Source organism: Electrona antarctica, assembly GCF_951216825.1.
Source record: "Electrona antarctica genome assembly, chromosome: 7".
NCBI lineage: Eukaryota > Metazoa > Chordata > Actinopteri > Myctophiformes > Myctophidae > Electrona > Electrona antarctica.
The window spans coordinates 58635747-58656545 of NC_136812.1; the positions used below are offsets into that span (position 1 = coordinate 58635747).

General features: G+C 48.2%; 1 protein-coding gene across 4 annotated transcripts in view; it reads right to left on the bottom strand.

Annotated features, from left to right (window-relative positions):
• Positions 1 to 20799, bottom strand: part of szt2 (SZT2 subunit of KICSTOR complex) — a 179041-nt gene that overhangs the window by 108217 nt on the left and 50025 nt on the right. For 2 of the 4 annotated variants that reach the window (XM_079506039.1, XM_079506036.1), the window contains exons 20-29: positions 14356 to 14473; positions 12561 to 12680; positions 11776 to 11976; positions 10663 to 10760; positions 9747 to 9888; positions 7279 to 7379; positions 6020 to 6260; positions 4913 to 5150; positions 3393 to 3511; positions 1785 to 1917 (exon numbers count right to left, since the gene is read on the bottom strand). In XM_079506039.1, coding sequence (XP_079362165.1) covers positions 1785 to 1917; positions 3393 to 3511; positions 4913 to 5150; positions 6020 to 6260; positions 7279 to 7379; positions 9747 to 9888; positions 10663 to 10760; positions 11776 to 11976; positions 12561 to 12680; positions 14356 to 14473 — 1511 coding nt within the window. The remainder of the gene's footprint in view (positions 1 to 1784; positions 1918 to 3392; positions 3512 to 4912; positions 5151 to 6019; positions 6261 to 7278; positions 7380 to 9746; positions 9889 to 10662; positions 10761 to 11775; positions 11977 to 12560; positions 12681 to 14355; positions 14474 to 20799) is intronic. The other 2 variants (XM_079506037.1, XM_079506038.1) reach the window with 2 other exon arrangements.

Sequence of the window (20799 nt, forward strand, 5' to 3'; positions counted from 1 at the left end):
GGATCAGACGAGAGGACCCGCTAGAATTTAACCCATTTAGACCCGAGCTCCATTCTACAAAATGTCTTCTGAATCCTGACAGTTTTCAGAAAAAACTTATGTTTCTATGTCAGTGGTTCTCAAACTATTTCATGTCAAGGACCCCAAAAATTATATGTATTTGCCCTCCGACCCCCATCTGAAAATATGTTGTTCCAGGGACCTCCCCAGTAGCAAAGATTTGAGTTTATATATTCCAAATTTGCTCCACAACAGCTAAAGTTTTAAATAATGGTTAAAACACCAAAAGGAGTTCCCGTCCAGAATGGGTTTAATTCAGCGGGTCAAAAATTCAGGTTAAATTCAGTCTGATCTCACCAACGACCTCAGATCAGACGAGAGGACCCGCTAGAATTTAAGCATATTATTACTAAGTACAGTAAGGAAAATAAACTAACAAGGATACCATAAATCCATGTGGAGGTCCTTGACACCAAACATTTGAGAACAACTGGTTTAGAAGGCCTCACGTCTACAATGGGTTAAGTCAGGGGTTCTCAACCCGTGGGTCGCGACCCCTCGGGGGGTCGCCAAATTATTTTAGGGGGTCCCCAAATTATTTAAAAATCACGATTTTTCAAAAATAGCAGACCTACAAGCTCGTAGCGCGCCACTCGGTGGCGCGCTATGAGCTTGTAGATCTGCTATTTTTAAATAGCTAAATTATAACAATGCTTAAAACACCAAAAGGGGTTCCCGCCCAAAATGGTTTAAGGTTATTGTAGCAGTCAATTTATATTGGGGGTTGGGAGGGGGCGGGGCGGGGGTCCCGAGACGTTGCCAAAGCATTTTCGGGGGTCCCCGGCCAAAAACGTTGAGAACCCCTGGGTTAAGTCATACACTTGATACATTGTTGATTTCAGCTGTTACAATTCCAAACATGACTCGCTTGAATTACTTCAGTCTAAATTGTATTTGTATTTAGTTCACAAAGTTAACGTAACTATAATTAAAGTCATTTGAAATTATATAAAAAAAAAATACTTTTCAGGATTCCAATTCAAAAATAGCAAAACATAATTCAGGATTTAAATTCAAATAATAGCAAAAAAATCACACCCGTGTGAACTGAGTGGTGTAAGGTTGATTCAGCTGGAGTTTTTGTCCGATGTGAGGTATTATATAAGGTAAGGTATTATATAGCCTGATCAGCTCTGATCTGACGTAATGAAATCACACCCGGATGTGATTTCACAACTGGCTTTTTTTGTGCAGAGAAAATGACCACGGTTGCTACGGTCATCCAGTTCACCCGGGTGTGATTTAATTACGTCAGAAATTATTTTGAACATAGCAACCATGGTCATTTTTTTATGCACACAAAAGCCAGTTGTAGGAGTGGTTTACACCACTCAAAAATAGCTGATCTACAAGCTCACACCGTGTTGCAGTGAGATGTGTTTTGAGCTTGTAGATCAGCAATTTTTGATAATTGTAATGTGGCCCTGTGGAGTGAGTGTGGAAATATGGTGGCCCTCTAGAGTGAGTGTGGAACTATAGTGGCCCTCTGGAGTGAGTGTGGAACTATAGTGGCCCTCTGGAGTATGTGTGGAACTATAGTGGCCCTCTGGAGTAAGTGTGGAATTATAGTGGCCCTCTGGAGTAAGTGTGGAACTATAGTGGCCCTCTGGAGTGAGTGTGGAAATATGGTGGCCCTCTGGAGTGAGTGTGGAAATATGGTGGCCCTCTCCAGCTTCAAAGTTGCCCACCCCTGGGTTAAGGGGTCAGATGGGTGGGGTCAGTACCTGATGTGACCACAGAGGGTCTGAAGGAAGGAGGTGATGTCGATCTCCTGCAGGGACTCCTCACAGTAATCCATGGCTGTGAGCACGTCCTGGGACGCTATGCTGTAGGACTGCTGCAGACTCCGGTACACACCTACGTACAAATACATCATATATAAACGCCATGCTGTATGACTGAAGTGTGGGTCATGACCAAATGCAAGAGGCCAAAATGAGTTTTCTTTGATGGGTGGCTGGCATCTCCCTGGTTCTCAACGTTTTTGGCGGGGGACCCCCGAATATACTTTGGCCATGTCTCGTGAGAACCCCTGCCTTAGAGATAGGGTGAGAAGTTCAGTCACGCGAGAGAGACTCGGAGTAGAGTCGCTGCTTCGTCGCCTGGAAAGGAGCCAGCTTAGGTGGTTTGGTCATCTGGTTAGGATGCCTCTTGGGCGTCTCCTTAGTGAGGTCCTCGAGGCACGTCCCACTGGGAGGAGATCCCGGGGCAGACCAAGGCACAGTTGGAGGAAACACATCAACTCACTGGCCTTGGAACGTCTCGGGATTCCCCAGGAGGTGGAGCTGTTGCCCCCTGCGACCCGACTACGGATAAGCAGTTGAAGATGGATGGATAGATGCTGTATGACTGCTGCAAACTCCGGTACACACCTACAGTATACGTAAATGGTGCATTTATATAGCGCCTTTATCCAAGGCGCTTTACAGAGATTGTGCATTACATTCACACACCGATGCAGGAGGAAACCATGCAAGGCACCAACCTGCACATCGGGAGCAATTACTTTGACACTAACTCTGGGGGAGCCCGGGTTCGAACTGGCAACCTTGCGGTTACCACCCGGCCACTCTACCCCTGAGCCACCGTCGCCCCAATACATCATCATCGCTGTCGAGCACAAACCAGCTATCTCCATTCTGTATTTGTTTTACAAATACAGAATGGAGATAGCTGGTTTGTGCTCGACAAAAATCAGAGCTAATGAAAACGCTGTGTGTGGGCTTTACAAATATCAAACAAATGAAAAGTTAAAAAAAAGTGCTTAAAGACTAAACCTCAACTCCAAACTCCTCAAACTGTCAGGAAAACCACCTAACTCCAAATTACTTGGAGATATAGCGATGTGGTGTGAGCTTGTAGATCTGCTATTTTCACTAGTTTGGGGTCCCGGCCGGGAGAATGTCTAATTTCTGTTTTGGGTCACGGGCTAAAAGGTTTGTGGTTAGACCTTTCACGTAGCTCTGGTGCTATAGTGCTCTAGTGGCTGTGTTTACAGCAGTGATTTGTGGGTCACGGACACATTGTTATGGGTACCCCTTATTATATATTTTTTTTTTCTCCCTAAATTTGGTTTGGAATTATGATTATTTCAAAAACATTTAAAAAAAAAACTTTTCATGAATTAAACCAAAATTCAATGATGTTTTCCCAGTAACTTCATGAAGAAAGAAAAAAAAAAAAAAAAAAGAAATGCCATAAATTAGAAGAAACGGAGTAGTAAAAATTGCCGATCGGCCATTTTCACTAGTTTGAGACCTGGGAGAATGTCTCATTTTTTGTTGGGTCATGGGCTATAAAAAGTATGTGAACCACCGCCTTAAGACTGTTACCTTTCACGTAGCTCTGGTGGTAGTGCTCCTGCAGCAGACTGCAGTAATTTGCCATCTCCTTGTGCTTGTGGGTCAGAAGCTCTGTCCACGGAGCGCTGCTGCGATCCTGGGACAATGACCTGTTCCCAATAACGCTTACAATGTTATCAACCCATATTCACCAATATGTTCTTATCAATGCTGTGCACTCAAATCAGAAATGCGTCAAGCCCATCGGCAACTTTTGGTGTACATCTCCACACACAATTAAAATGGGGAAAAGTCTAAAACGATTCTGTAAACCTTTTTTTTTTTTTTAGATAAAACAACACTTGTATTTAACGTTTCTTGGGAGGTACAGGAAAATGGTCCTCCTCACCATGTCTATTCATCATATCTACTATATTTGTGGGGACATTTGGTCCTCACAATTATAGTAATGCAAGCACAATAGCACATGCATGCACGGGCGGTCAGCAACATCGCATGTCTGCCGTGCTAAGTGGTCAGATGGGTGGGCTGCGAAAGATTTCCGGATCTTCAAGTGGGCCCTTCCTCTGCCCCAAACCCCCCCCGTGTTCCAGACCGTATGACCGGAAGCATTTGAGAATTGTGGACGGTATGGCCACGCGAGACAAAGTCAAATGTCCTCCTCATCATCATTTTTCGACCGCGGTCGAGATCATGGATTTCACAATGCCACGCCAGACTTTCCGGTCCTTCATTGCCATCCCCAGTTCCTGCTTACTGATGCTTGTGTCCCTAGCGATGACATCAGGGAACGACAGTTTTCTACCTCTGGTCTGCTTTGAGGCAGGACTCCAGAGAAGAAGGGAAGATATAACCTTATTGTCAGCTCTGTAGCAGTGGCCAACAAACTGTGTTCTTCTGGGTCGGACTAGTGAAGAAACACGGGAAGGTTGCCGTATATTAGATTAGTCGATGGGTGGCTCTTCCAAGACAGATTTTGCGTTCTCATTAGAAGGCGGGTGTAAGTGCCATCCAACCGTTTCTCTAATTTCTTTGAAAGTGTCTCGGAGCTAGGGGTGTAACGACATAGTAACTGCATCGAAAAATCGATTTTCATTTGTCATTTCAAGAAAAAGTATATCGAAATGAAAACAGCAACATTGATTATGTATCATATCGTTTTGCAATGCAAATAATCGGTATCGAATCGCTTTGCTATGCAAATAATCGATTGTATCAATATTACATTTTTGTGCGTGGTATTTAGCAATTTTTAGAAGAAAAAAGAAAAAGAGGGGTTTAATTACTTAATTTAAAATAGTGTCAATGTATTTTAAATAGTTACTGTATCGATTTCAAATCATTGAATCGTATCGTATCGCCATAATGAACCAATATCGTCCATGTATCGTATCGTCAACCATGTACCGTGATACGTATCGTATCGCTGTTAAAATGTATCGTTACACCCCTACTCGGAGCCATAGAGTAGAATCGGCTCAACGGTCGTCCTAAATATTTTTTACAAAAATGTCCTAATGGTGATAACAACAACAACCCTATGCTTGTACCTGAAGAAGAGGTCTCGGGGCGTGCGGTTGGAGTGCGGGTGGATGAGCTGCTCTTTCAGGTGCTCCAGGGAGCAGTTGTAGACATAGACGGGACAGCGAGGCTGGGGCGCGTCACCCCCGCCCCCGCCGCTCTGCAGCGAGCCCCGCCTGCTCGGCGGAGGAACGGCGCCGCCGCCGCCGCCGCCGTCGTCGTCTCTCCTCGGGGGAGGCTCCGAGAACTGGACCCCCTCCTTCTCCCCTGCACCGAACAAACAGTGGTAGGAAAATTGTTGTTACAGTTGTTACTTAAACCAGTGGTTCTCAAACTTGTTCATGTCAAGGACACCCAAAATGACACTAATTAGCCCCACAGAGCCCCATTTGAAAAGATATGCCAGGTGATACCAGTGATAGTGGTCAGTTGGTGGTGTTTGTGAGGCATTATGATGAGGGTATGAGTCAAAGGGGGAGTTTATTGAGTATTCATTTAGTGTTTGAGTGGTACAACCACTCCTATAGACAGCTATGTGTGTGTCCCTCCCTGTGTCCGAGCACGAAAATAGCGTTTTTTTCAGTTGCAAGTATTTTGTAGTTGAAGATATGGTGATATATCGCTGATGAAATTTCATACAATATATCGCAAATATCGCAATATATGGAATATCGTGATATTATCGTTATATCGGGCCTAATATCGTAGGGCCTAATATATCGTATCGTGAGGTACGCATATCGTCCCACCCCTACCAGGGACCCCCATAAGAGAAGATTTTTTTACGGCTCTAGCAGAGATTCTCAACCCGTTTAATTTCAAGGACCCCCAGTTTGACATGCATTAGTCTACGGACCCCCATTTAATGGCATTTCTATCTCTGGGACCCCAAATTTATATTGTAAAAATCACTGTTACTTTAACTCTGAGAGTGTACAGATTTGCATTGCCATTACAGACCCATAAGGGTCCATTTGGACCCCCTGGAACTCCCTCAAGGACCCCTGGGGGTCCCCGGACCCCACTTTGGAAACCACTGACTTAAAAGGGACATTTCACCGCTGGAAGAAACTGAAGTCGGTGTGTTTGACACAGTAGGGTTTGCCGAATTCCTCTAGTTCAAACTAGAAACTCGCCTGTATCTAAACCCCGGGTTCCATCGCTGGCGTCGGGGGTATCGGGCTCCGTGTCCGTGTGTCCCTCGGGGGGGGCTCCTCCTCCTGGGTAGAAGACAGGCGAGCGGAGGAGGCCCCCCGGGGGCCCGCCACCGCTGCTGCTGGAGCTCCTACACAGCCTGCCGCCGCTGCCACTCAGACTGGGGCCAGACTCGAAGGAGCGCTGCTCCAGGCCGCTGGTGGAGCCCGACAGAGAGCTGGCCTGTAAGTGTTGTTTTTTACAGCAAAATGTAGGTTTTAGTTTTAGTCATTAGTCTTTTGAATAGTTTTTTTTAGTCACCTGGAATGTTTTAGCGTTAGTCTAGTTTATGGACTGAATCTACAGTTCATTTAGTCGACTAAAATGTATTTTGGCGAACCTTGATGGTGTCGTAATGGCTGATTTTACACTTGCTGAAAATAGCCGATCCACAAGCTCACAATGCGTCCCACTGCGATGCGTTGTGAGCTTGTAGATATGCTATTTTCAGCATGCAAGTGTAAAATGATTTATACTGGATCTCTTGTCCACTAGTTCCTCCCTAACATTTTAGTCTAGTTTTTATTGGTGACAAAATTGTCAATACATTTAGTCACAGTTTTAGTCATCATGGCTTATTTTTTATTTCGTTTATCTTTTCCTCAGTGAAAAAAAGGTAGTCAACAAACATTTTTCCTCATAGTTTTTTGTCGACAAAATCAACACTACTGGCCTGGGACTTTACGGACGGGGTAAATCAACCAGTGTTGTTTTCGTCGACTAAAACTAAGACTAAAAATGTTTGTCGACTACCTTTTTTCCGCTGACGAAAACTAAATGAAAACTAAGCTATGATGACCGAAACTAAGACTAAATATATTGACAATTTGGTCAACAAATAAAAACTAGACTAAAATGTTAGGAAGGGACTAGTGGACAAGAGATCCAGTATAAGTCATTTTACACTTGGTTGCATGCTGAAAATAGCTGATCTACAAGCTCACAACGTGTCGCAGCGCGACACGTTGTGAGCTTGTAGATCGGCTATTTTCAGCAAGTGTAAAACAAAATATTATGACAAAATACATTTTAGTCGACTAAATCAACTGTAGATTTAGTCGACTAAAACTAGACTAACATTAAAACATTCCGGGTGACTAAAATGTGACTAAAAACTAAGTGAAAACTATTCAAGAGAATATGACTAAAACCAAAATAGAAATGTGCTGCCAAAAACAACACTGAAATCAACACTACTGGCCTGGGACTTTACGGACGGGGTGAGAGTGTCCTCCTCCTCCTCCTCCTCCTGCGCCATGCTCACGTTGTGCTCCGTCTCCGATGCCGTCAGCATTAAAACATCTGGCAAAAAAAAACAAATAACATTAATAACACAATTTAGATATAGAACCAGTGTTCGGTTTGTTGATTTTGAACCAGTTGAATCATCACTTGGGTCGACGCGGGTCGACGCGCAACAGGACATATCACACCGCTGGGACGAACGCTAAAACCGTCTTGTCCCGTCGTCTCAACCCTTTGGTGTGGTTTGGGCTTAAGACTAAGACTAAAAGACTACGTTTTTAACTAGACTAAACAATTGCAAGGCATTTGTAAAATATGTCAAATTATCGACCTAAGGTCTTGATGAGATAAAGACCAAAGATCTAAACTGACTGGATGAAGTTGCCACTGGCAGATGAGTGGCGGCACACCAGTGTTGATTTTGACAGCACATTTTGATTCTAGTTTTAGTCATAGTCTCTTGAATAGTTTTCATTTAATTGCAGTCACATTTTAGTCATCTGGAATATTTAGTGTTAGTCTAGTCTTAGTCGACTAAATATCATAAGATTTTAGTCGACTAAATCTACAGTTGATTTAGTCGACTAAAATGTATTTTTGCGGGCCTTGATGCCGTCGTAATGGCTGATTTTACACTTACTGAAAATACAGATCTACAAGCTCACAACATGAGCTTGTAGATTTTGTCAATATATCTAGTCTTAGTTTCAGTCGTCATAGCTTAGTTTTAATTTAGTTCAATTTGTTTTGTTTGCGTCAGTGAAAAAAGGTAGTCGACGAACATCTTTTGTCATAGTTATGAGTCGAGGAAATCAACAGTGTGGCGGGGTGTACCTGTGAAGGTGGCAGTGTGGTGAGGTGTACCTGTGAAGGTGGCAGTGTGGTGGGGTGTACCTGTGAAGGTGGCAGTGTGTAGTTGTGTACCTGTGAAGGTGGCAGTGTGGTGAGGTGTACCTGTGAAGGTGGCAGTGTGTAGTTGTGTACCTGTGAAGGTGGCAGTGTGTAGTTGTGTACCTGTGAAGGTGGCAGTGTGTAGTTGTGTACCTGTGAAGGTGGCAGTGTGGTGAGGTGTACCTGTGAAGGTGGCAGTGTGGTGAGGTGTACCTGTGAAGGTGGCAGTGTGGTGAGGTGTACCTGTGAAGGTGGCAGTGTGTAGTTGTGTACCTGTGAAGGTGGCAGTGTGGTGAGGTGTACCTGTGAAGGTGGCAGTGTGGTGAGGTGTACCTGTGAAGGTGGCAGTGTGGTGAGGTGTACCTGTGAAGGTGGCAGTGTGGTGAGGTGTACCTGTGAAGGTGGCAGTGTGGTGAGGTGTACCTGTGAAGGTGGCAGTGTGTAGTTGTGTACCTGTGAAGGTGGCAGTGTGGTGAGGTGTACCTGTGAAGGTGGCAGTGTGGTGGGGTGTACCTGTGAAGGTGGCAGTGTGGTGGGGCGTACCTGTGAAGGTGGCAGTGTGGTGGGGTGTACCTGTGAAGGTGGCAGTGTGTAGTTGTGTACCTGTGAAGGTGGCAGTGTGTAGTTGTGTACCTGTGAAGGTGGCAGTGTGGTGAGGTGTACCTGTGAAGGTGGCAGTGTGGTGAGGTGTACCTGTGAAGGTGGCAGTGTGGTGAGGTGTACCTGTGAAGGTGGCAGTGTGTAGTTGTGTACCTGTGAAGGTGGCAGTGTGGTGAGGTGTACCTGTGAAGGTGGCAGTGTGGTGGGGTGTACCTGTGAAGGTGGCAGTGTGGTGGGGCGTACCTGTGAAGGTGGCAGTGTGGTGGGGTGTACCTGTGAAGGTGGCAGTGTGGTGGGGTGTACCTGTGAAGGTGGCAGTGTGGTGGGGTGTACCTGTGAAGGTGGCAGTGTGGTGGGGCGTACCTGTGAAGGTGGCAGTGTGGTGGGGCGTACCTGTGAAGGTGGCAGTGTGGTGTGGTGTACCTGTGAAGGTGGCAGTGTGGTGGGGTGTACCTGTGAAGGTGGCAGTGTGGTGGGGTGTACCTGTGAAGGTGGCAGTGTGGCAGGGCGTACCTGTGAAGGTGGCAGTGTGGTGAGGTGTACCTGTGAAGGTGGCAGTGTGGCAGGGCGTACCTGTGAAGGTGGCAGTGTGGTGGGGTGTACCTGTGAAGGTGGCAGTGTGGCAGGGCGTACCTGTGAAGGTGGCAGTGTGGTGGGGTGTACCTGTGAAGGTGGCAGTGTGGTGGGGTGTACCTGTGAAGGTGGCAGTGTGGTGGGGTGTACCTGTGAAGGTGGCAGTGTGGTGGGGCGTACCTGTGAAGGTGGCAGTGTGGTGGGGCGTACCTGTGAAGGTGGCAGTGTGGCAGGGCGTACCTGTGAAGGTGGCAGTGTGGTGGGGTGTACCTGTGAAGGTGGCAGTGTGGTGGGGTGTACCTGTGAAGGTGGCAGTGTGGCAGGGCGTACCTGTGAAGGTGGCAGTGTGGCAGGGCGTACCTGTGAAGGTGGCAGGGATGAAGGTGATGAAGACCTGCTGGGAGTTGATGTGCTTGATGTAACATCTCCACTGAGGCACACCCACACTGCTGCTCCTCGCTGGGGAGACCTCCTCATCCACCAGCTCTGTGTTACTGAAACTCTGGTACACACACACACACACACACACACACACACACACACACACACACACACACACACACACACACACACACACACACACACACACACACACACACACACACACACACACACACACACACACACACACACACACACACACACACACACACACACACACACACTGAGATGTAGTAAACATTGTGTTGTCATACAGTATAACGTTTCTGTCGGGCAGAAACCTATATCCATATTTTAACTTGTTTTTTTTTTATATAAATCAACGCTCTACTACAGTGGTTTTCAACCCTTTTCATATCGTCCATTAGTTACTCAGCATTTGAGCCACGTGACACCATTTGATGACATGTACTGTAGCCTCTCAGACCCCAAGACCAAAGAATATTTTGTCCTCAATTCCATGGCAAAACGATCAAAGTAACAATTCTTATACATTCTCTAATTGTGTAGACTTCTTATGAATCACGTAATAACAATAATGTAACTCTTGAGAGCGTAATATGATCCATTTGGTTTCATTTTACACTCTCAAGAGTTAAAGTATCTACAGTATAAGGGTCCATTTGGTTACCAACTCTCCATCATTTAGCTGGGGACCACCTGGAACCCCCTCAAGGACCACTGGTGGTCCCCGGACAACTGGTTGAGAACCACTGTGCTATACAATTACAATGCGGGTGGTTCTCAACCTTTCAACTCTTATACCACAGAGAGCGCGGCACTCGGTGCCGCGCTACGAGCTTTTAGATCTGCTATTTTGCAATGTGTCGATTACCTGCAGGGTGCTGGAGGAGCCCGTAACCTCCTTGCTGCTTCCAACGGTCTGGAAGGACATGACCGTGTCCTGTCTGTCTGTGGCCTTCAACCCCTCTTCTGGAAAACACAACGGTCAAAGTCAAAGTCATACGATTTTTGTCACACACGTTACCGCAGTGAAATTTGTTCTCCGCATTTGACCCATCTCTTGGAGCGGAGAGCCGCAGCGTGCGCCGCACTCGGGAATCATTTGATTAGTAGATTTGACCCCCAATCCAACCCTTTGATGCTGAGTGTCAAGCAGAGAGGCATTGGGTCCCATTTTTACAGTATTTGGTATGACCCGGCCGGGGATCGAACCCCCGACCTCCCAGTTTCAGGGCGGACACTCTAACCACAAGGCCACTGAGCTGGTAGACGGTAGTCTATGAATTGATTGCATAGGGCCCTGAATGGAAACCAGACCGCAAGGACTTTGTTTTGGTGCTGCTATCCCCTTTTGGACCGAGTGTTTGACTGTACTCTGTTGCTGTTTATTCTGTACATTCTGTCTAATACATGTAAACTATTCAATCGATCAAACACGGCACGCACACTATACTCATCAACGTAGCAGTGTTGGGTGGAATAATATTGCAAAACAAATGTATATATATATATATATATATATATATATATATATATATATATATATATATATAATATATATATCAGGACTCAGTAATATATCATATCATTATATTACTTTTTATTTTGATTACAATTTGTATTGTTCCATATTCAAGAGATCTAGTGTGGTCAATACTGTGGAAAAACAATAAGGTGTTCATTTGACCTTTGATGAGGGGCAATAAGGTGTTCATTTGACCTCTGATGAGGGGCAATAAGGTGTTCATTTGACCTTTGATGAGGGGCAATAAGGTGTTCATTTGACCTTTGATGAGGGGCAATAAGGTGTTCATTTGACCTCTGATGAGGGGCAATAAGGTGTTCATTTGACCTTTGATGAGGGGCAATAAGGTGTTCATTTGACCTTTGATGAGGGGAAATAAGGTGTTCATTTGACCTTTGATGAGGGGCAATACGGTGTTCATTTGACCTCTGATGAGGGGCAATAAGGTGTTCATTTGACCTTTGATGAGGGGCAAGGTGAAAGGTGCACCGTGGCCGTCCCGGTCCCTCTCCAGGATGTGGTGCATGAAGGCCACATGGTCAGCGTCAGCCAATGGGATTTCTCGGTCGGTGAGCTCCGCCTCGAGGCTGGTGTGAAACAGGCTGAGCAGGACTTCGTTTGGCAGACAGGGGGCGCCGTGAACCTGCTCCTCATTCTCTGCTGAGAAAGAAAATAGGGGCTAAGTTTAAGACTTGTGAACGCTTTGGTAGTCACATCCTCCGCCTCCCACCAGGGTACATTTAGTGTCTACTAATTTATGACAAAATAGGTTTGTCGACTACTGATGTGAAAACTAAATATGATCCAATTTAAAACACCATGACTAAAACTACATCAGTTTTTTTATCTCGATATGTATTGTATTGTGCTGTATGTAGAGATGGAGCTCGTTATTTTTGATTGATAACGAGCACCTTATCGATCAGGCGATCATGAATTGAGTGCAATGGACCACAATGGAAACAAGCCCCTGGGGCATTTTGTGTTGTATGGATAAGACAGAGGTTGACAAAGTACTTAACTTGAGTGTCTACTTGAGTCAAAGTATATACAATGGTCAATTGGTAGTATTACCTTAGTACAAGTGAAAGTTTCTCTGTCAAATGGACAGGAATACTTTAAAAACAGTGTCAGTCAGACAGTGCGTGCGTGCGTGCGTGCGTGCGTGCGTGCGTGCGTGCGTGCGTGCGTGCGTGCGTGCGTGCGTGCGTGCGTATGTGCGTGCATGTGTATGTGCGTGTCACCTGTGCTGAGCGTGAGGAAGAAGAGTTCAATCTGTTGACACTTGGGCAGCAGTTGGATGAGATCAAACTGGAAGGGCACGGTGTGGATGTTATCCTCACAGGCAGGGACCTCCACTCCTACTGACAACGACAGACAGCATGTTATATAGGACCTCCACTCCTACTGACGACAGATAACATGTTATATAGGACCTCCACTCCTACTGACAACGACAGACAGCATGTTATATAGGACCTCCACTCCTACTGACGACAGATAACATGTTATATAGGACCTCCACTCCTACTGACAACGACAGACAGCATGTTATATAGGACCTCCACTCCTACTGACGACAGATAACATGTTATATAGGACCTCCACTCCTACTGACAACGACAGACAACATGTTATATAGGACCTCCACTCCTACTGACAACGACAGATAACATGTTATATAGGAGCTGAACTCCTACTGACAACGACAGACAGCATGTTATATAGGACCTCCACTCCTACTGACAACGACAGACAACATGTTATATAGGAGCTGAACTCCTACTGACAACGACAGAGACAACATGTTATATAGGACCTCCACTCCTACTGACAACGACAGACAGCATGTTATATAGGACCTCCACTCCTACTGACAACGACAGACAGCATGTTATATAGGACCTCCACTCCTACTGACAACGACAGACAGCATGTTATATAGGACCTCCACTCCTACTGACAACGACAGACAGCATGTTATATAGGACCTCCACTCCTACTGACAACGACAGACAGCATGTTATATAGGAGCTGAACTCCTACTGACAACGACAGAGACAACATGTTATATAGGACCTCCACTCCTACTGACAACGACAGACAACATGTTATATAGGACCTCCACTCCTACTGACAACGACAGACAGCATGTTATATAGGACCTCCACTCCTACTGACAACGACAGACAGCATGTTATATAGGACCTCCACTCCTACTGACAACGACAGACAACATGTTATATAGGAGCTGAACTCCTACTGACAACGACAGAGACAACATGTTATATAGGACCTGCACTCCTACTGACAACGACAGACAACATGTTATATAGGACCTCCACTCCTACTGACGACAGATAACATGTTATATAGGAGCTCCACTCCTACTGACAACGACAGAGACAACATGTTATATAGGACCTCCACTCCTACTGACAACGACAGACAACATGTTATATAGGACCTCCACTCCTACTGACAACGACAGACAACATGTTATATAGGACCTCCACTCCTACTGACAACGACAGACAACATGTTATATAGGACCTCCACTCCTACTGACATGTTATATAGGACCTCCACTCCTACTGACGACAGACAACATGTTATATAGGACCTCCACTCCTACTGACAATGACAGACATGTTATATAGGACCTCCGCTCCTACTGACAAGGACAGACAACATGTTATAGACCTCCACTCCTACTGACAATGACAGACATGTTATATAGGACCTCCACTCCTACTGACAACGACAGACAACAAACATGTTCGAGACCTCCACTCCTACTGACAACGACAGACAACATGTTATATAGGACCTCCACTCCAACTGACAATGACAGACAACATGTTATATAGGACCTCCACTCCTACTGACAACGACAGACAACATGTTAGAGATATATAAACTCCTACTGACAAACAGATACAGTTTAAAATAATGGTTAAAAGCTATGAGGTGACACAGACACGTCCTAAATGGGTAAAAGAAAAAACGACATTTGTCAGTCAAAGAGTTGCGTCGTACCAGCAGTGTTCTTCAGGCCAGAGGGCAGTGTGTAGATCTGCTCTTTGTTGTGACACAGCTGACTGAGGTACTCAAAGGTCATCATGGTAGACATGCAGGCCACGTCCCTGGGGAAGATCTGCAAGACAATATGCAGTACGACTTTCAATCCATCTAGAAATGCACCAAGTCGCTGTACGTGTGTATGTACGTACGTACGACTGTAATCCACGTAACTCGAGAACCGTTCGCCCCACCGACTTCAAATTCGAAAATGTATTTGACCGCCGACCCCCATCTCAAAATACGTCGTTCCAGGGACCCCCCCCCCCCCCCCCCCCCCCCCCCCCAGATGCAAGGATTTGAGTTAAACACATTCGCTGTGAAAGAATATATATTCAAAGAATTGCGCTACATTTTCAAGATTTTTTCAAAAAATTGCAAATCTGCAAGCTTGTGGCACGGCACTACGTGCTTGTAGATCTGCTATTTTTCAACAGCTATGGAAGTATACAATAATGGTCCAAGTGGTTAAAAGCTATAAAAGGTGACACAGATGCGTCCTCAGGTCTATAATGTGGTTAAGCCATTTAGACATGTGGTCACCTTATAGCCACTTTAACCATTCTTTTAAACTTTAGCTGTTGTGAAATAGCAGTTATATTAAAGTCTACTCGTGAATCAATTCACTATGGGTTATGTCCATTCTTGGACGTAAGACAGAAGAAAATCTATACACTCACGTTCTAATGATATTAGAACGGGCTTTTACGTCATGACGCAGCGCAAGTCCCTCCCCCGAGGGCATAAATACCTGCACTGTCGTCTAGGCGTCATTCGTTTCTTCTTCTGCGTAAGACAACAAGCTAAACCACTGCTACTGAAACCAACTTTCTTTACAATATCTCATCAGGACGAGTGACACAAGTTGCTCGGTACCACGAGGTGGAAATTGGAATCTTTAGTAAGTGCGAAGCTACACTCACAAAAGAAAAATAAACTTTTCGCTGTTTTTGTTACCGTGTTAGCCTCAGACGCTCCGGATTGAAAGAACAACTCAGCTCTAGAGATACAGGTGGCGGAGCTAAGAGCAGCTTACCTGATAGCTAAACGCTAGCGTGTTCGTAACAAGCTAACGGTTAGCTTGTTACCACATGGTGGATGAAGACGCCGTCCGCCCGAATGCTTCGGACAGCCGGGACGTTTATGCACGCGTGGGTGCTAGGCCTCGTGCTAACCAGGCGGGGGGCCTCGGCGAGCGCGACGGCTGCCTCCTCGGTGCCAGCAGTCACCTTCTCGGGACCGGCGGCGGCGCTGGAGGAACTGCCCTGGCCTCCAGCCCCCTCCGCAACGGAGGATCGTGCCTGGGGAGGGCTGATGGATGAGGAGGGAGAACCCCCCTACCTCCAGCAACCTCGCTACGAGGACGGAGGAGTGAGAGATTCCGATTACGAGGAGGAAGAGGATCTCTTCGATTTTGGCCTCAACGACCAGCATTACAGAGAGGAGGAGCAGGCTCCAGCAGCCCCCCATCTGGACGATGAAGCCGTGGCTGTGCTAATGGAGATCGCACAAGGACTCCCACTCGCTCAGGCGGCTCCGATGGCGGTCGCTGGTGCTCCGCCAGCGATGGCGCCCATCGGAGTACCCCCCGTTGCCGCCGCTCCGCCCGCTCTGCTTCCCCGAGACGAAACGGAACTGCTAGCTATTTACATGATGGCGGCGCTCAGGTGCGGACGAGAGTGGCCACGACCAGCACCGGCTAACCCGGCACAAACCCTGCGGTGGCAAGGCGTCGCTCCGGCCGCTGCCAGACTGCCGGACAGACACCTCCTGCCTTTGGCGGAGGGCGTCAAATAATTCCTCACTTTGACGTGGGACCGTCCAAATGCCGCCGACCCTCCCCGCGACAGAAGCGTTTTCCCGGTAGAGACCGAGACACCTGAGGCTGCGGGGCTAGCGGGCTTCCCCGATATTGATCGCCTGCTGGCGGGGTACCTGATAAACCCAACACGGCCCCAGTATGGTCCTGTTGGAAAAACCCCCACCTTCCCAGACCAGAAGGACAAGGCTGCCTCGGCCTCACTCAGGCGCATCTACGGACATCTCATAGCCGTAGCGAGGGCTCTGAATGCCGAGGCCCTCCTGCAGGGCTCCCTCACCGTACTACTGGAGATGGCAGGAGATGCCCCCACGGCGGCACAGCTGGCGGAGGTGAGGCGCCTGAATGACGAGGCAAAACTCCTGACTAGGTCAGCCACGGGGTCCCTGGGTCGAGCCATGACGCTGTGCTTTATGCAAGAACGCTTCAGGTGGGCGGACATTTACCCGGTGACCGGAACGCTCCGCGTCACCCTGCTAGATCGGCGCGTCGCTGCGGAGGGAGTCGCCGCGCCAACAGACCTGTTTCAAGGGGCACTGGCGGAGCTCATCACCGCTGGCGAGAATAGCAGGAGGAATGCCGAGGGACTGCGGCACCTACAGGAGCCAGCCAGGCAGGCTGCACCGTCGTACCGTCCGCCGACGGTGGGCCACGCCCGCCCACCGACTGACAGAGGCAGGATGCCGTGGAGGCCCCGTGCAGAGAGAGGACAGGCTCGGGCTCAGCCTATCGACAGAGCAGCAGCTGGCCACGCTCGCAGCCAGCCGCGGGAATACGTCCCCCAGAGGGCTCCTCGCGGAAGAGGCGCTTTCCGCGGACGGGGACGCGGGCGCGCTAGATAGCCTGAGTGGACTTATCCCGTGCCCGAGGGTTCGAGCCCGGTTCCGACCGTAGAGGCCACGGGCCCCACGTCGGAACCAGTGGCGAAGAGGAAGAGATTCGTACACCCCGCAGAGAGCGGGAAAGTGACATTGAACATTCCTCCAAATGTTGTTATGCTAAATGCTACTGTGTTAAATGCTGCTGTAATAAAGAAAGCCATTACCGCACGCAAAATGTTTTTTACAAATGCAAATATTTGTTTAATAAAGCGCTTGATCACATCAATGCCTCATACTTCAAAAAAAAAAAAAACACAATAAAAAGACAACATCGAACCCGTACGGGCATTATGAGCCCACCGCAGAAAGAGCCGCTAGGCCTCTCGACAGCGGTGGGACAGTACTTCAGCCCTGTAGCGAGGAAAAAGCTCGCCACAGGCTGGGCTCCTCGATTAGGCGGGGGGGAGCTCCTAACACAGGAGCACCGCGACCATTACGTCCCCAGGCCACTAGCGAGTGCTATCGCTCCACTAGTAATGAAGCCCATGCTAGAGAATCCTCTGGCACGGTGCTTTCAACAGTGGAAGCTATGTGGCGCGTCCCCATGGGTTTTACGCACAGTAAAGACTGGGTACAAACTACAATTTGCACGTCCACCACCCACGTTCGGGAAGATAATTCTCTCTCAAGTGGGGGGGCAGGCAGCGGAAGTACTTCGGGCAGAAATCCTCGAATTACTAGCCAAGAGAGCTGTCAGAGAGGTGCCTTTAGACCAACAAAACAACGGTTTCTACAGCCGCTATTTTCTGGTCAAAAAGAGGGGGGGGGGGCTACGACCGATCCTAGATCTGAGGGCTCTCAACAAATACCTCAAAATTTTCAAATTCAAAATGTTGACAGCAACGACTCTACTGCGTTCTCTGCGCCAGGGCGACTGGTACACCAGTATCGATCTCAAAGACGCCTATTTCCATGTCCCGATCTATCCACAGCACAGGAAATTCCTGCGCTTTGGATTCGAAGGGAAGATATACGAATATATGGTTCTCCCCTTCGGGATGTCATTATCCCCCAGGGTATTCGTGAAATGCACTCAGGCTCCCTTGTGTCACCAAGGGACCCGCATTGTGTCCTACATAGACGATCTCCTGCTGTGCGCGAGCTCACCAGCAGAGGCGCAGTTTCACACACAACTTGTAGTGGATCAGTTAAACGCCCTGGGTTTTACTATAAATCGTGCAAAGAGCACGATGACGCCCACCCAATCGATAGACTACACAGGCATAACGTTGAACTCCCTCTCATTCTCGGCCAGACTGAGCCAGGAGAGAGTAGAATCGTTTCTCAAATGTGTGACACTTTTCAAAATGGGGCACAAGGTGCCGTTCAGCGTGTGTCTACGAATGGCAGGGCTCATGGCGTCTGCCATTTTGCTGGTACGTCTAGGCAGGCTACATATGAGACCGTTTCAAGAATGGATGCGGTCTCTGCGTATTCCTACCAGCCGCCGACATCAGAAAGTCAGAGTGACGGTGGGGTGTGGGCACTCAAATGGTGGGAAAACAGAGCCACACTTACGGAGGGCGTCCCTATGGAGATTGTCACCTCCAGGAAGGTGGTTACCACGGATGCCAGTATGTCGGGGTGGGGGGCCACTCTCGACGGCATGGCGACCAGGGGGGTGTGGGGCGATGCTCTGAGGCACGCCCACATCAACTATCTAGAACTGATGGCAGTATTTTTAGCACTACACCAGTTCGAACCGTTTATTCATGGCCGCCACGTCCTAGTGAGGACGGACAACACCACTACAATGTGTTACATCAACAAACAGGGCGGACTCAAGTCCAGGACTCTACATCTACTAGCCCACAGGCTGATCACGTGGTGCGACATGCACCTCCTTTCGATCAGAGCCTGTCACGTCCCGCGGCTCCTGAATGCAGGAGCAGACCTGCTATCCAGGGGCCAGCTCCGCTATGCGGATTGGTCTCTCCACCCAGAGGTGGCCACGCAGTTATGGGACAGGTTTGGCATGGCCAAAGTGGACCTGTTTGCATCAGAGGAGAACACGAAGTGCCACCTGTTCTTCTCCATCAAGGGGAGCTCGTCACTGGGACTGGATGCTCTGGCTCACGAATGGCCGCGGGGTCTGCTTTATGCCTTCCCCCCGCTGTCATTAATACGACCCACCTTGGACAGAGTGAGGACTCAAGGCCTAGAGGTGGTCCTCATAGCTCCGGCCTGGGGGTCATGGAGGTCAGAGATAGCCTCCCTCCTGTACGACCAGGCGTGGCAGCTCCCGTTGCGGAAGGACCTGCTCACGCAAGCAGGTTACGAGATTGTCCACCCTTGCCCTCAGACCCTGGATCTATGGGCCTGGCCCGTCAAAGGATCAATTTGAGTGCTGAGGGCTTACCCCCGAACGTGATAGCCACTATTCAGGGGGCTAGGGCTCAGTCCACTAGGAGGCAGTACGACGTTGCATGGAAAGTTTTTGAGCGATGGTGTGCGGATAGGCCGGGCCAGGAATTACCATTCCAGGCCTCAGTGAGAACGGTTCTGACGTTCCTGCAGGGCATGCTGGATGACGGGAAGTCACAATCATCTATCAAAGTCAATCTGGCAGCTATATCAGCGTGTCATATTGGCATGGGGGATGAGGCTCTGAGTGAACACCCACTCATACGACAATACATGAGGGGGGTTCGGAAGGCCCGCCCAGTTACTCGGTCCCTGGTTCCTCCTTGGGACCTATCTTTAGTACTGGACGCCCTGACAAAGGCTCCATTTGAGCCACTGGAATCAGTGGAATGGAAATTCTTAACATTAAAAACCGTCCTCCTATTAGCTCTCACTACGGCTAAAAGAGTTAGCGATCTACAGGCGCTCTCAGTGAGTCCTGATTGCACTGTCTTTAGTGAGGATAGAATGCGGGTCACGGTGAAACCAAACCCGGCCTTCATACCCAAGAATTCCAACCTGGCCAGTGTTCCAGTGGACCTGCGGTCATTCCATCCACCCCCATTTAGGATGGAGGAGGACAGGAGGTTACATTGTCTATGCCCGGTACGAGCCCTGCGTGTGTACATGGACAGGGTGGCTCTCTTCAGGAAGGGCAACCAGCTGTTTGTGGCCTGGGGCGCTAGCGCAAAGGGAAAACCGGTCACCAAGGTGCGGTTGTCCCAATGGATTCTGGAGGCCATACAGTTGGCCTATTCCACGGCTGGGGTGGTGCCTCCAGTGGGGTTGAGGGCACACTCCACTAGAGGTATCTCGGCATCCTGGGCACTCTACAAGGGTATCTCGTTACAGGATGTCTGCACGGCAGCGAGTTGGTCCTCGCCGTCGACCTTTGCCAGGTTCTATAACCTGGACGTTAGTGAACCAACTGTGGCACATGCGGTTCTGCAGGTTGCCTCCCGCTGAGGTATGCCCCTTAAGGATGTTTATATATAAATAAAGGTGGTGAGCATATAGTATATGTGGACATATAGATATGTGCATTTTGGATACATGAATGAATAAACAGTCACCCTAACTATTATACCGGGAAGGCCGTACGTATATTGATGGCTAGGATGGGACTTAGGCCGACACTCACAGGACGATAGGGACTGTTAGTGGCTAGGCCTCGGGGCACATAAGGTGACATGGTTCATCAGCTCCTTATGTAGGAACAGGGACCATTTTGACAGGAGGTCTTTTTGGTCCCACCTCTTATAAGTCATTAGGTCGGTGACCTTTTGACCTCAAAATTGA